Below are 17,681 nucleotides of genomic sequence, written 5' to 3' on the forward strand. Positions count from 1 at the left end.
CCCTGACTGGGAGGTGACACCAAGGCGATCACAGCTGGACTTTAACCCTGGGTCGAGGTGCTCAACACTAGGAATAGACAGACCATACGTAAATTCTTCATATAAAGGGCAAAAGAAGTGTGGCACTCACCAACAGACTTTAAAGGGAACAAGTCAGCCCCACTGTATAAAGCTCCTGTGCAGCTCGCAGCAATAATCAACCACGGCTGCAGCAGTAGCTTTATACCAGAGAAAATGAAGTTTAATCCCCCATCGCTTGGCAGTGAGAGGGGAGGGAAGTAGTCATCTAGTTGGCTCCCCACCTGTGTCTAGTCACGCTCTCTCCCTGTCATCACACTCAGCAGCATGATTGACAAGCAGAGAGGCGCCAGTAACGGGTCTCTCTACCTGTCACTAATCCCTGCCAAGCTCGCTGACAGGCAGAGAGCAATGACTAGACACGGGCGGGGAGCCGCCCAGATGACTACTACCTGTAGGGTCCCATTCACCTCTCTGCCCCTGAGCTTCAGTAACAGAATAAAGCTGCATTTTAAAACCCACTGGTGAGAGCTATACTTCTTCTGTACTTTCTATGAGGAATTGTTCAGAGAAATGTCTTTGTTTTCTTCAGGGATCAAATTTATATTTCATTGATGTAACCAGACAAGTTGTTAGTGTTGATTAAATATTGTGCCCAGTGCAAATATTCATATCTCATAGGATACCTCCACCAGGAAAGAGTGCCCCTGAGCTCTCCCCTTAATGATCAGGCACTCTAATTATACCATACACAGTGTTCTATGTCTCCTCCCTGAACTCATTTCTATGATCACTATAGGGAGGAAACTGGAAGCTGAACAATTAGTGTTCAGTATCCTGCTACTGTCAGGACAGTGCTGGGGCATGGAGGGGTGAGTAACAACTGGACCCCTCATATGTATCATTAACATTTCCATTGCCTTCCAGCTGTATTCTTAAAAGTATCCATTTGACTGCTGTATACGAACAGGAATCCTTACATTCTTACAGGAATCACTTATGGAGATCTACAGATTGGCACTCATTGTTTTACTACTGTAGTCTTACATGAAAATTGATATCACCCATTCACTTACCATAATCACCAGGAATAAAGACACAATACAATTTTATTGCAAAGATCACTAAAGATGTAGACAACAACCTGGACTGGGATGCTTTTAAGTACTATTTACTTGGATGCTATGTGGCCCTATGCAGTTCTGTACAGCACTCAGGCCCCATTCACTAGATCTGTGGAGGAAACACTGCTCACAGCTCCTATGGAGATCCAAAAAAGCTGGGGAGGCAAGCCACATGTCTCTTCAATATTAAGCAAAATCCAAATCATCTATTAATTTTAAGAACTCGGGTAGTTCTTTAGTGCTGAGAATGACATTACCTTACATTCCCCCTACAATAGATAAAACGGCCATATGGCCAGGAGTTGCCTACATCAGATTACCCAATTAATCAGAAACTAATTGAAAAAATACTTTCAGCATACAAAATATCCCCTGCCCATAGCTGTCAGTGTGTGTTTGTTGTAGAAAGACATTTAATGCTGCTCTCATAAATTGCTAAATTAATTATAAAGAAACTCATTCCTAATGCTGTATACATGGTCCAGACGTCTTTTCCAATTAATAATATTTCATCCTGAGCTTAACTGTGAATTTCTTGAACACTGGCCCAATATCGGGTACATTTAGGCTGGGTTCACACTACGTATATTTCAGTCAGTATTGTGGTCCTCATATTGCAACCAAAACCAGGAGTGGATTAAAAACACAGAAAGGATCTGTTCACACAATGTTGAAATTGAGTGGATGGCCGCCAAGTAAATAACTGCCATTATTTCAATATAACAGCCGTTGTTTTAAAATACCAGCAAATATTAATTAATTAATTAATTAATTCCAGGCTTGGTTTTAAAACAATGGTCATTATTTGCCTAAGCTGCATGTAGTGGGAACATACCGGCTTAGGGTATGTGCACACTACAGAATCCGCGCGGATAACTTCCAGCAGATTCCACTGCTTGACCCCCTGCGCTCTGGCTTGAAGTTCGACCCCCCGTGCACGCAACTGAAGTTCCACCCATCTCATAGGCTCCATTCTATGCTCAGTCAGATGCCGTTGTCCGTCCAAAGAATTAACATGTCAATTCTTTGGGCGGACGGTGAAATCTGCATAGAATGGAGCCTATGGGATAGCGGAACAGAGGGTTGAACTTCAAGTGGGAGGGCAGGGGGTCGAGCAGTGGAATCTGCTGGAAGTTATCCGTGTGGATAATACCCCGTGTGGATAATACCCTTAGTGTGCACATACCCTTAGGGTGAATAAGTAGAAGGTCACTGCTGGCTAGGGAGTAGAGTGCACTGCTGTGCACCATCGCTGGTTGTATCTTGTGATTGCAGCAGTATTAGAAGTGAGATCCAGTGTGATCAGTAACTTTTGATATGTTAAACACTTACATAGAGCTGATCGCTGGGATTCCTAGCACTAAGACATCTTGTTATTAGAGATGGGTGAAACTCGAGCATTCTAGAGTCCGGTCATTTGTTTACTGGTGGCTGGAGAAGTTGCATACAGCCCAAGGGAGCTACAGATTCTCTAGGGCTGCATCTAATTTCTTCAGCCACCAGTATTCAAGCAACAAACGATCAGACTCGAGCATGCTCCAGTTGTGCATTTCTACTGTCAAAAGTGAACCAGACCTTTATTTATTCAGTAAATAACTTAAAATTTAATCAATTACTGCCCACTTTATAATTTACACAAATTTTTGCAGTTAGATAGTTTCATGCTTCCTTTATAGGGCTGACAGGGCAGTGAAGGGCTTGAATTTTAATGCAAGACTCTCAATCCCCCTGCCGATAAGGCTTCTGAAGAGGCTACGTCCCTGTTATTCCCAGGCACAGCTCTGTACTTTTAGTAGCAGCTGTTGAATGGAAAACCAATTCAAATTGCTCAAGTTCAATACTATACTTTACTTTATACAATTACACGTACACAGATGTATATCAATTGTAAAGTGATTGCCAACTTAAGGGGAATTTAAAGGGGAACATTGCAAGTAAATGTAAAAGTACACAGAGCACTGGGCATACATGTAAGCTGGATATCATAAGGATGCTAGAAACCTCAGCGATAATATCATATACGCTGTGTCCCTATGATACCTTTGCGTTTTCTTGCCTATGTTGGCCGTCTGCTTTCATAATCTTGAGTTATTCACCCTTGACAGTCATAGTCTTCAGAAAACAATTTCTGAGTTGCCAGTGGAAAAGGATAACCATCTAATGTAACATGGCTAGAGATGATTCACTGAACATGAGCACAGGGGGCATATGGAAACACAGTACCGTAGAGAAAAGCCGGAATAAACTAGATTAGTGATTGTGACCGAACACATCGAAAAAATGGCAGAGTTAATAGGTCCTGAAATACCTGCAGTGTGATAAAATAAAATAAATGCACGGCCTCATTCTCTCTCTGCTTTTGGCGCTGTTTTTAATATCCAATCATAGTACGGCAGAACACACAGCGGTACACCATTAACCCCTCAGCGACCAAGCCATTTTGGGTCTTATTGTCCAAACCGGTTTTATTTTTTTCCATCATCACATTCTAAGAGCTGTGGCTTTTTTATTTTTTTGTCAACACAGCCGTATAGGGGGTTGTTCTTTTTTTGCGAGACAAAGTGCACTTTTTAATGGCGCCATTTGGGATTCATATTGCTGTGTTTTAATACACCATTCATTGTGAAGTAAAAATAGTAGTACTGTACTTTTATTACAGAGGCAGAACAATTACAGTGATACAAAACATATAGGGGGAGATTTATCTAGATGCGCCATAGCATATATTACAGAAAAGGGGCAATTACATCTCTTTTCTGTGGTATACCCAGGGGCACGGCAAGGAGGGGAGAAGGCTTGGCCTTCTCGCAGGTGTAAATCATGATATAAAATCTACACCTGCCCCGAGCCACAGCTCCCATAGGCCCTGGTAGTTCCACCAGACACCAAGCAGACAACTCCTTGCCACTGTAGGGTAGTCATCCCATACACTGTTGGGAACAGATACCTTACCAGTTCCCTTGTTTGTTTTTATTCACCTACGGTCTTTAGTGTGCCTCGCTATCTTGAGGACCCCGGCATACCCAGCAGAAACGCGTCAGAAGGTGGGAGACCCACACACTAGGTAGGGAATCAATAGGGATCACAACAAAGAGGTAGTTCTGGGCAGGGGTCACCCTTTTTAGGTCTAATCCCTGTGTGTGCAGGTGTAGTTTGTCCATTAACCCTGGATAGGGCATAATAGGGTCAGAGGGTCCCTACTACCTGGATGTTGGACTAGTTCTACCACTGCTCACTCACTATGAGAGGAGATCCATGATGCCTGCCAAGGACATATGACTGGTGAGATAAAACCTTTTTCCAGCCTCTCATGGTGTTTATTGTACTTGGAGCCCCCATGATTCTATAGAAGTGTTGTTTTTGTGTATTAGGGGGATATTAAAAGTTATGTTATAAGTGTAATACCCCTTCTGTAACAACAGGTGTAGATTACTGCACTATGCCAGGCGCAGAGCTGGCCCACTGTACTAAGAGCTGTGCGCCTCTTAGTAAATCTGGCTTAGGAAGAGGGACGAGGCTTTAAGACTGGGGTATGAGTATGGCGTATGCCAATGTTCATAAATGCCCCCCATAGTTTTTTTTAAGGTTTTATAAAATCTGTAAAGTTTTTTCTTGATGGAGCTAAAGGGGGGGGGGTTGTATTTTTGCATATCATTATCCAGTATGTAGCATTTTTCCCAGATTAACAAACTTCGGGGGGAAAACGGATGAAAAAATTAAGGCATTTGTTTGCATCTGTTTTGATCCGATTTTCTATTTACTTCTCGACCAGAGATGTCAGCAGAAAGCACTGTGTCAGACTGAAAATAAACCAACATTTCCTACTTGAAATACAGCAGCTAATGTATGGGAAGACTAGATCTTTTAATAGAAGTAAATTACAAATCTATATAACTTTCTGACACCAGTTGATTTCAAAGAAAATGTTTTTCGCTGGATAACCCCTTTAAAAATAAAATTCGGAGCACAGTGCCTCTAATAAACAGTACTATCCCACAGAAAGAAGAAGAATACCCCCAGTAAGTAATACCCCCAAGAGAATGCATACCAATAAACAACACTACCAGTAGATTGCCCCCTATAAATAGTACCAGTAACATGCACACAATAAAATAATACTTCAAGCAGAGAAGCCCCTTACAAACAGGTCCAGCATTAAAATACATATAAAGTTTGTTTACCACCCTGTTTACGCCAATGGGCTGCAGGGACACTGCCCAAAATACTGCCTATCCATGTGCTCACAACCAGGGCAATTCTGTTACATTAGGAAATTGCATATACATACAGTACACACAAGAGAGCCAACATTTGTCCTAGAAGATGGGGTTGAAGTTTATTGTACAAATTATAAATATTTTTTTTTCTGCAGTGAAGATTTATCAGGAATACCCTCCAGGCATTGTAACGTTAGACAAATAAACCACACAGTATATACCTGATACAGATAACAGAGGAAAATGTGTGGGCTTAAATGAATCTGACAAGATACAGAAGAGGATTATTACTACAATCATAGGAGCCTCTTATCAAAAATAAGGAAATCATAACAGTAATTACAGGCAAATAGATAGATAGATAGATAGATAGATAGATAGATAGATAGATAGATAGATACTGTATATTGTATATAAGTCACAAGACTTGTTACTGCAATGTGAGTGCATGTTCTTACTAAAAGATAATCATGGAAGGATGGATTATAAAGCATAAAACAATATAAAAACTTCTAACCAAAACATTTGTTGAAGGTGGCATCTAACACGACAGGATGCTGGGGTATACAAAGTAAAATGAGAGCGTAAAAGAATAAATGTCAGAAACAGAATAGTATGAATCAGTATAAGCTGTAACTGATAATACATTTACAGTTTTAATATCTACTGGAGGAATTGAAAAGTACAATATGTGTATAACATCCGGTTATTGAACATTATTTCCATTTGAAGATTATGAAATTGATCTGTTTAATTTACTACAGTGAGGTCATGTTTGTTACGGGATATGTCATGTTATTAGACATTATTTATATGTAGCTATATGGTGGCGGTTAAAGTTCCGGGAAATACTTTTTATGTTATGTTCTGATGATGTTTTTGCCCTACGCCTGCAGTATACATTGGTAACCTGTCCAAAGAAGGCTGCAAGCATAAACTGCAGCTTCATCCCAACAGGCTCATAGACTTTAATGGGCTGATGGAATCGTTTAGTTACTATATACTCTACATTTCGTTTTATGAACATTTATGTTCATGAACATATACGTTTGTAAAAAGGACCGATAGTCACTAATTGGCTCAGTTGGTGCCTGACAGGAATATGCTGCAGTATACGTAGGCAATCTTTTTAAACAGGTTGCCAATGTATACTGTGGACGTAGGCCATGATGTTTTCCAAAATGTAATGGGAACAAAGCCTTACAGTGACATGGGCTCAGGCTGTAGGGGGTGGGGGGGACAATAAAAAAAAAGGCCAGTCAGTGAGTGAGATAAGTGGCTGATCGAGAGCTTGTGTCAAGACTGGAATCGGAATGGTATGCAGCAAGACCGGCCTCCAGCTGTACCATAATAATATATGCTTTTATTTGTAAAGTGCACACAGATTCCGCAGCACTTTACATAGTTTACCAATTATTGCTCCATGAAGGAATAATATACAGTGGTCCCTCAACATACAATATTAGTTGGTTCCAGAACAACCATTGTATGTTGAAACTATTGCCTGTGGGGCAGATCTTGACTGTCTGTAGCATTGTAGGCTGTATGTTGAATTTGGTCTCAAGTTACAATGGTCCAGAAAGGAACATTGTATGTTGTAAATATTGTATCTTTTTTATAATATATGTGTCCCTGTTGTTATAACTTTCGAAATCAACAGCAGACGTGATATAAATTTTTTTAGTTATCATGGGAAGCACAGCACTTCCTTTTTTTTTTTTTAAAGTGTCTAAACACAAGAAGTCCCATGTTTCCCAGGTTATCTGAACGATCACAGAAAGCAGTCATGTGATTGATGGACACATTGAGCCATGACTCTCTGTACTGGTCAAGTCTTCACTGTTTAGTTTTTTTTTTTTCAAACAGCACAAGACAAGCGGTCCTTTAGGAGACTGGACCTGGATTTCTGGTAAGTATAGCTTCGTTTTAAAGCAGGAAAGGTAAAAAAAAAATTAATTTAAATTGCAAACTTGCTTTATTTCACATATACTGTTGTTGATTTAGATTTTTAAAGTTAGGTACACTTTAATATTATTGATTTATTTGAAAAAAAAATGTATTTCTCCTCTTTTATTAGTTTTTTTTTCTTTTCAAATGTACTGCCATATATAAATATAAATTTCTAGACCAGACAGCCCTTGAGTGTAGATGTCTAATACAATGACACTCCCCCTGATCACACAGGCTCAGCTGGCAGACATGTATGGAATTCTTTAGGAACTACAGTCCACCGGTGAAGTAAAAGTATGTGACTTTGCAATAAGGGGTTAAGAGTGGGGAAAAAAATACATTGTTTCTTTACAAAATGAAATGCATGGACAAAAGTGATTACCAGAAATAAAGCCCCATTTAAGCATGTTGTATCTGTGTGTATGGCTACGGCTACCTCTTTTCTTGGCTCTGGCTAAATAAAAATCCCTGTAATGGAGTAAAATCCTATATTACTGTCTGTCATAATGTGTCCAGCTGACCAACAATGTTTTTACACAGAAAAAAAAAATCTAGTGTCTAAAGCCATTTAAGTGTAGCAGAAATACCTATGGGCCTCAGGATTAGAAGCCTGGATGTGATTAGAATTTTTTCCACTCCTGTTGCCATGCAGTTGGCACGATATTCTTATAAGTGAGAATAATAACACATTTAGTAGAAGTTGCTGAGGGAATCAATGACTTGGAGCATTAGATGGTATTTAATTCAGTTTTCCGATTACACAGCAGAATTAAAATATTCACACACATCTATTAGAAAACTATTGACTGTTTTATGACAGTGTCCGTCTCATTTACAGATGGCATATAAAGCAGTCTATAGCATGCTGACAAACACTGAGGAAAACAGGGGAACACTCCAGGCACAGCTGATCCGCTGTATTATAAATAGGGCTGAAGAGTGGTGCACGGCACAGGAATCTAAAGAACGACATAGTGAAAATCCTTATGTCATACTTGCATCTTCATTACCTACACTAGCCATAACACAGCCTTTTGCTGGTTCATTGAATCCCATAATAATATGTCACAAGAGTAAGGCAATATGCTATGACAACAGAGGGGTAACTGTAGCAGCCTTAGCGGCTCACATGGGGCCCACCACATCAGGGGACCCAGTGGCCCGTTCCTGCAATAAGGTTGGTGGCCTGAGCCGTCATCATTTGCAGCACCCGGTGGGAGAGTGGGCCTTCAGGGTGCTGCAGATGTCCCTTTAACTGCAGGTGCTCCTGACAAGCTCTTGCAGTTAAATGTTAGAGGTTATGACTGCACTTGACGGGTTTGTGGTCGGGGGGGGGGGGGGGGGGGGGGGGGGGAATCAAAACTTTGCTATAGGTAGCTCTGAAAATAACCATGTGCTATGTTAATGTTTAGAGTCCTATAGTGTTACATGTGTCAGGAGTCCTCCTACTATTTCTTTTTTTTCAGCGTTTTAAGCATTAAGACATTTGAAAGGCAAAAGTCTCTTAGGGACCAAAAACTGGCCAAACAGTCCGATATCACCCTGTGTAAGAGGGTCAGAGATCAGCAAACGCTCATTTGTCAACTGATCAGGTCTTCTGACCAGTCAAAAAGAATAATAGCGAATGTGCAGACAATGACTAATGGCAGCAAAGGGCCAGATGAACGATCTAGCAATCGTTCATACAGCTGTGTAAATGATCTGTAAGTTGATCCTTTTCTGTCCTATTATGAGTCCTAAGGGTATCTGAGTGCTGGGACTGTTATTTTGATGCAAGTTCTGAAGTCCAGCAACCATCATGGTGACATATATCAAGTAAATTAAAGTTTTTTTGCCACTATCAGTTACAGACAGTGCCACTAAGGTGGAGCTTAGTATTCTTTGACCCCCTCTCACAGAGGAATTGTGGATAACAGCACTGGACCAAGGCAAGGATAGGGGGCTCAATGGATGCTTAGCCCCCCTAGGTGACACTGTCCAACAATGATAATAGCACCCAGGAAAACTGGGTTTACAGTATCACCTTAAGTGGCAGCCGAACACGTGTGTTGTCACTCCATGCAGTCGGGGGACCCTCAATCATGTGATCAGTGTGGATAGATGCTACATTTTGGGATATTTTGGGTAATTCTATTTTCACACTTTCATAAGTGTTTCATGTCAGTGTATCATAGAGGAATATTCAGAATTGTGTTAAATGTTGGTAAATGAACATTTCTGCTTCCTCCACTTGGCAATTAGTATTCACTATATCATATGGGTTCTCTGGAGGTCTGCCAGTGACAGGTCCACATCAGAGTATTAATGCTAATTTATATCTTTGGGCTCCTCTGACATATTGTAAAATAATATTATATTGCACTTCTAAAAGATGACAATATTAAAAAATACTAGAGTTTAACAACACTAAGTAGTTATATGAAACCTTACTGAAAGAACATATTTAATGTTGAAAAACTCTGTATATCATAGTTACAGGGTGAATGTGTCAGGTACATAAAAGCCTGTTAGGTATACAAAAAAAAGTTTAGTTTATTTGTTTATTACACTCTGCCAGTGCTGAATATTAAAGAGTACCTGTCACAAAAAATTATTTTGACATGTCATCAGACGCCAGGGGGGAGTATGTACTGTAAGCTCCTGCACCTGTTGCTGTTGCTCTTTTTGTTTTTGTCTGTACTTCAGCAACATGCGGCGTGCTACCTGCAGTGTGAAGAGAGGCATAGGAGTGCTGCCAATTTCAGCTTTTTTTCTGTTGTATGTGGGGCGGCCAGACAGTGAGACCGTGTTGCTGCCGCTGCTTCTTCCTGGCCAGTGGGTCTAAGCAGTTTTTTTTTTTTGAGAGGTATATATGGAGCACTTAGCACTATCTATATATATATATATATATATATATATATATATATATTACTGTTTTTGGCATTTATTCATATGTATTGTTGACTATATGTCTTGTGCTCGGTGTATTTATATTATCACATTAGCAAGGTCCTTTGTGATTGGTTATTTTTAGCCTTATCTGGTATATTACTTGTTACTCCAAGTATTTGGTTCTATGTTGGCTGTTTTTTTTGGCCACTCTTTCAATTTTTTATAGCATTGTTTTGATGGTAGTGCAATGATAAAGATTTGTAGATTTGTGTATGATTTTTGAGTGTGCAATTCTCTTACATAGCTTAGTTGCTTGCAATCACATGGCAGGGGATAATCCAGGCGCCACTATACCACACTTGATGTGCTTTTAACAGCATTTAAATGCACGCTGTTATTTTTGACAGCCGCATTTAAAGCAAATGTGTCATCAGGTACTTTTTTTTTTTTTTTAGACGCTCAGCTAATCATTGGAGCCACGTCACAGAGGGAAGGGGATATGGTCACCGTGAGGGGAGGTAGGCCTGCCCTCAGAGCCAGTGCTCCGAGGCCAGTGAGGAGCGTGGGAATCCGATGCTGTTTAAAAAGACAAAGTACAGCACCACCGGGATCACCATGCTCGCTAATGTAAAAAAGGTTTTTAAACGGTTAAATAGCCAGGGACGGCTCTGTACAGAGGAGGCTGACATCGTGAGCCCTCTCTGTACATCCCTCAACCCATAAATGACGTCCCTGGACATTAAAATGGGTTTAGGGGTCATAGTAATATCTACATCCATACCAGTACACCAACATATTTCAGGGTGGTGACCCCTTAATCATGGCACATATGCATATGGTTACATTTATTAGTGATCTATATTCATGTTGCAAGTGTGAACAGGTCCCTATGTATAGGTCGGAACATCTAAGGTATTCTAACCTTTGTTATTTCCCTATTTCCCACTTTCCTCCCTCCGGGGGTGGAGTAAACTAGGTTGTGTATTTCACTTTGTGTATTTTAAATGATTACGGGGTCACCACTCTGAAACGCGTTGGTGTACTGGTGTTTTATGGACGTCGATATAATTTTAATATGATGCAATAAAGATTTCTTCAATTAACCATTTTTTTTCATAATTTATTTCATATCATTATACCCATGAGTGATTATTGGGTAATGCTAATGTTTATGTCTGTAAAATGGATTCATCGGGGGTCAATGAATAAAAACAGCTCTAAGAATAAATCTATTAATGGTTAGTGTGTAAGTTGAACAACTGTCCCAGTCACTTATTTGCTCAAAAATGTGTTTCCTGTGTTTTGTGCAAAAATTTTGAAGTTTACAAAACAATTTGTGATATTGAGTTTAAAGGGGTTACCCAATATTAGAAAAACAACTAAATTCTTGCAACAACAGCAGCACCCCTGTCTTCAGGTTGTGTGTGGTACTACAACTGAACACCATTCACTTCAATTCACTAAGCTGCAAAACCGCTGCCAAACTGGAGACAAGAATAGTGCTGTTTCTGGGGGCCATGTTCTTCTAAGCCTGGATAACTCTTTAAGAACTAGGTGAATAAAGTTCATAAAGGGTTCCATGGAGCATACATTGTGGAATCTGTATCATCATCACATTAGCCTACGCAGACTCAATTAGTTCAGCCAAAGCCTACATGCATTGCACAGGTCATCATAACGTGTAATGCCAAAGGCTGTGTCACATGTCATTGGCTTTACGATCACTGGAATGCATGTAAAACAAGGAATCACATGGGGAGAGTACTAGCAATCTGCTGGCACTGGATTACAGAAATGTTTCTGCTGGTCTGTATAAATTTCCTTATCTTATGTTCTATATTCATGTCAGTTTTCATCATTATAAGTTTTCTTCAAAATTTGATCTCTGATTTGTTTTTCTTGTTAAACATAAAAGAAACTGTAGAGTTTGGAAGGTTTATTAAATATTAACCTGTTTTCCCACATTTACCGCCATTCATTATTTATGGCTCCCACAAGAGTTTACCAATTTAAGTACATTACTTTATTTAAAACATCCACTTACTGCTGAATAAATTCCACCGTATCATGCAATTGTATATATAATGGACCTGCATGTGAATAGTAAAATAAATTGTTTAAAAAATATACAAATTCATGATGTCAGATCACAAATACAGAGTTAGTTATACATTTTTACAAGTTTATGCACTCAATATCTGTTAGATATAAAAAAAAATGTATAAAAGGTCACCCATAGGTGGCGCTATAGCAATGCAAATGTTGAATATGTCTGATTTGGTTTTTAAAAACACTCTCCATTCATCTGCTTTCCACGTCTGAACCCCCTAAATAAACTTTAATTGCTACACAAATGCTCAAAAATGCTGTTCTTCAGACCTGAGACCAAAGGGGTAATGTTTCTCGACATAAAGCGACATACAGATTCAGTCCATTCATGCTCCACTGGGTATTCTGGGAGGAAAGGATATACAGAAGCAGCTTTCACACCACCTTTTCAGGGTAGGTTTCCCATAAAGGGATACTCTTGGCATAGGCCTGTTTAATATATATTTGGGGATGGGTTGTTTAAAAATAATTCAGGATACTTACCTCCCTGACACCACTAGTATTATACTGCTCCATCCCACTGTTCGGCGGCTTATAGGACCTGTTGTCATGGCATTGCAGCCCTGTCCAGCCAATCAGCAGCTGCAGGGGTGTCCCACCTTTTTAGCTTATTGGATGTGTGGGCCTGCAAAGACAAGACAACAGGTTCCGGGAGTGGCTGAACAGCAGGACTTAGCAATAACATACTGGCAGGGCCGCAGGGGCCAGGGAGTAGTAGCTGAAGGGGCTAGCTGGGACTGAACAAAAAGGAAGAAATAGGTCCCATATGGAAAGTTGTGCACAGTCACACTATAGTATAATATTACACAGTGAGTCACCCATGGTCATCCATGTACTGCATAAGCCAGACTGCCTGAAGCTGCTGAAACTTACAGGCTATATACTCTGGTTCATAGAGGGAGTTTGCAATCTGAAGAAGCCGCTCCCTTGTGATATCCTTATTCTCCTATAATAGCACTACTTTTGTCACACTATTATTGAGAAAGTTGTGGTGGGTTATAAGTGGCCTTACTTTGCACGTGCCACATGATATCTATTACTTTTAGTATTTGGGCATTTTTTTTCATAAAAATTATTGAGAAGTATTTTCTTATATCTAAAAAAAAGTACACAAAAATAAATAAGTGTTGCACAATGCTCTAAAAAAAAATCTGCAGCCTGTTAACCCTTTTTATACTATATTTACATTATCCCTCGCGATAGCAAATTGTTTAAGGAACTTGAAGGAACAAAGCTTGCTTTGCAACAAGCTTTTGTCACACGTTTGTTTTTGGACAGCGGTCATTTTGAGAAAGAAATTTGTCCGAAATATGCAGAATACGGCCATGTTCACATGGTTTAAGACACCGGCTGTTCCGTGACACGGCCGGGTGACTGAACGGCCAGTGTCAGAGAAGATCAGTACATAGCGGCCGCAGAAAACTGACATGTCAGTTTTTTGCGGCACCGCTAGCGATTCCCCTAGCCTGCTGCACAATGTAGGTTTAGTAGTAATCACGGCTGTTGTTAAAAATCGGTAACAACAGCCGTTATTACTACTGAACTTACGTTGTGTGAACATAGCCTACTTCTGCATTTTCACCTCAAGTACAGCCAGAAAACGACATTGCTGTCTTATGGAGGTAGCACCCCTCCACATCAATGCTTGACCCTTTAAAGGGAGCTTTGAAAAACAGCTAGGGAATATCAGTTACTTATTTTTTGCTCATGCATACTTATATTTTTTGAGTATTTTCCCAGTAGAGCATTGCCTTTAAGGCTTCACATGCCTAACAGCACTCTCTTCGAAGAGAAACTTTATTCCTCATAGTCATATATTTTCTACAAAAAAATTGCCAGCTCCTACCCAAATAACCCCTAGAAATTCTGCCCGTTTCCACTTAAATAATTAATTTTAAAAAAGCCCCAGGCCTATAGTAAAAAACAAATAAAACAACACACTGGTTTAATCAATATTATGAGGAAAGTTTCTGAAGGACATAAAAATATTAGGATATGTTCCAAACCCGTCCAGTTCCATGCACAACCCCTATTAATTAAAATGGGACTCGCGCACAGAACTCGCTCAGCGTCCTTCCAACAGCAGCTGCTTCTGCACACCAAACGTGAAAGATCAGGTCTGTGACAGATTCCCTTTAAGACTTTGTTCACATATAATCTCTCTTAGGATTTAAAGCCTCACTGTCGGGGTTTTTTCTTTTTTTGCAGAAATCAGGTACAGGCAATTTTAGGAAACTTTGAAATTGGGTTTATTAGGCAAATATGTCATTATCTGCATTCAAAAAGACTTTCTCCCAGGTCCCCCCCTCCCTCCTCTCTCTCATTCACTGCTCATTATCAGGAAATCTCGAATCTTTTACATCAGTCGAGCCCTGTCTAACCTATGGAGAGGGGAGGGGGGAGAGAGATTAGTCACCAGCAGAGAACAGAGAAGAAAGGATTTGACAGCGGGACTTGTGTGAAAGCAGGTATTCAGAGGTCAGAGAGGTAATTGCTCACTTCAGAGGAGATAGCCGGTGATGTAGCTGTAAATTAACTCTTTGTTGTTCTGTTTTGGTGCCTCATCTCTCTCAACCCCTCCCCTCTCAATAAGAGAACCATGGGGTGGTGACGTATTTGAATAAAGGCAGCCATATTCTTTAAAATGATGTTTTCTATACACATACAATTAACATCTAGAAGCACATAATAATAAATTTCCATATGTCAGCCTGGCTTACTACATAAAGAAAAGTACCCAAGGATAAATGCAGCTGTTGAGGCGTATTCTGAATAATTTCTCAGGGTAGCACCAGCTGTATACAGTATATTGCACTGACTACAATATACTGTAGTGTTACATAAGCATTATATCATATAAAATAAAATTATATATATATATATATATTTTTTTTTTTATAATTTATTTTATTTTTTGTGAATATTTTTCTTCACACTAATAATTTATTTATTATTATCCCTGCGGAATCTGTTGACGCTATACAAATAAATATTATTTTTATCACTATTACCATTTTCTTAGGCATACATGTAATGTTTTACAGTACTAACAGAAGCAGAGTATCCAAGTGCTTTCCTAACACAGGATTGTGGCATAACAGAATATTAATGATGTCAATCAAAAATCAGTCCCTTCCACCCAGATTGAGTTATTTCCAATTTTTTTTACTTCAGTTTCACTCCTGACGATCCCCCTCCCCCCTTTAAGTTTCTAAAATAAAACGAATGGCATGGCTACAGTGGAAGGACCAAAGTTATCAGTTACAAGCTCCTGAATAAATCAAAGCTCAGGTACCGATGAGAATGCACTTGTGATGATGAATGGTGTATATATGAATGGCGTATATATTAACAGTGTATATATGAATGGTGTATACATCATAGGATATTTAGCAGGAGAATGGTTAAAGTAGCCTTTACATCTCCACAATAGTATCAGTGATGTGTGGTATAGACGTTAAACTGAAAATGCAATCAGATAGATCATATCTACCATTCTACAATGTGTCCAAGTTTGATATCCTCCAGAAAACGCTTATCATTCACCAACATGAGTATATACTGTGAAGCTTTATGATGTCTGCTAACACACAAGAGATTGCTATTACAGCCCTAATGCAATATATGAATGTTTAGGATGCTGACTCCCTGTTTGCATATAGCAAGACAAAATTTCACAGAACAATGATAGATAGATAGATAGATAGATAGATAGATAGATAGATAGACAGACAGATAGGAGATAGAAGATAGATAGATAGATAGATAGATAGATAGATAGATAGATAGATAGATAGATAGACTGCAGAAAACCACACAAATGCTGAACACTTGCCAATAGAAAAATACAGCATTGAAAGTTCCAATAAAATGAGGGTATAAACTCTACCTGAGCAGACTGCAATGGCAAAGTACCTATATTTTTCAGCTTGCAGATGTCTAACATAATGCCGCAATAGTGGATAACACATCTTCAGACTGGTCCTGCTCCTCCGGATTCATGACTAGCCTCCTCTGATCTGTGCCTGTAGTGACAGCCTCTTGTACAGATAACACTTGCCTCTGCTTTCCAAATAGCATGCAGTAATATAGAGGGATTGGGACATAACGGAGAGGCACTGTTGCTTCACGCTATAGGAAGGAAATGATTTACTGTAGAAGTGGCAGGCTTTTTTTTTTTTTTTATGGAAGCGGAGATCTGTGCAGTGTTATAAGATTGTTGTATTCCATAAGGCTGTTACACTGAGATGATCACATTTTCTTCGGCTTAGGATTTGCAATCAGTAATTTAGGCAGAAGCGAAATGTTTGATGTCAACTAGTTACATTTTAAGGATCTCTAGCTAAAAAAAAGGAAAAGATGACTGGCAGCACTTACCATAATATCCGTAATCTTCTCAATCTTGCTGTGTCCAGTTTCACAAGGCAAATGGGTAAAGTGTGCGTCTTCTATGTGTGTCCCAGAGGGCATCCATCTTACCTCCCCATCCTTCCCACTAGCGCTAGTTCATTTTAAAGAAAATAAATGGGGTGAAAAGGTGGGACTTCAGCTGTTCCTCTGCTCTGTCTGCCACAGAGACTGGGGGAGCTACAGCCAACCATGTGATGTACACCACGCATTTTAACCAGTCCCAGGCGAAATGTGGAGAAGACAAAAAGATCAGATCTCTTATCTTCTCTGTCAGATTCCCTGCAGATTTCTGCAAAACTTTATACTTGAACTTGCAGAATATTTTACAGAATGATACACAGTTGTTTTTTTAATGGTCATCATAGTTTTAACTAAGTTTGCATAAATTACCAAGTAATATTATAAACTTTGCATTGCTAGAAAGAAAAAAAAAAGCTTTCCTTTCCTAAACGTATTACTGTAAAAACAGCTAAAATCTGTCCTGGCACGCAACATGGAACTACAACTTACTGAGGGATTAGATTACAGCTGCCCTTGCAAAACATGAGCAAACAGAGACTGCAGCAAGACTACAAAAGTAAAAGATTCCATTGAGTATTTATTTTTACAGGGCTTGACTTACAGTTTACATTGCTCAGTACTGCTTTATAATGTCCTCAATGCTGCTGCTGCATAAGAGAGAAATAAAAGAGAAGGATCCCCTCCTTTGTGTGTGTGTGCAGTGTATAAGACCTCACAAATGTTAGGCTGCACCCACTAGCTTAGGGACAACTGATAAGTAGAGATGGAGTTAGAAGAGGGGAAGACAGGTGTAAAATGCCATATACATGTTATATTATGGCAAGAAAAATGTTACTCCTCATGGACATACACACGAGAGCTTATCGTAAAGTTATCTGAAATGACTGGGGCGCTTTGAAGTGTACCTGTCGTTATAACTTTCAAAATCTAAATAAAAAGTAGATGTGATATAAAGCAAGTT

At 39.5% G+C, this 17,681-nt stretch overlaps 1 protein-coding gene across 8 annotated transcripts in view; it reads right to left on the bottom strand.

Moving 5' to 3' along the window:
• MCTP1 (multiple C2 and transmembrane domain containing 1) overlaps positions 1 to 17,681 on the bottom strand; it is a 528,068-nt gene that overhangs the window by 376,259 nt on the left and 134,128 nt on the right. The window contains exon 1 of one of the 8 annotated variants that reach the window (XM_069962932.1): positions 16,667 to 16,727. The exons of 6 other annotated variants lie outside the window; for them this stretch is intronic. In XM_069962932.1, coding sequence (XP_069819033.1) covers positions 16,667 to 16,669 — 3 coding nt within the window. In that variant the 5' untranslated portion in view covers positions 16,670 to 16,727. Of the gene's footprint in view, positions 1 to 16,178; positions 16,285 to 16,666; positions 16,728 to 17,681 lie in introns of those variants that run through there. One more of the 8 variants, XM_069962930.1, reaches the window with a different exon arrangement.

The sequence above is a fragment of the Dendropsophus ebraccatus genome, chromosome 3 (assembly GCF_027789765.1).
Source record: "Dendropsophus ebraccatus isolate aDenEbr1 chromosome 3, aDenEbr1.pat, whole genome shotgun sequence".
NCBI lineage: Eukaryota > Metazoa > Chordata > Amphibia > Anura > Hylidae > Dendropsophus > Dendropsophus ebraccatus.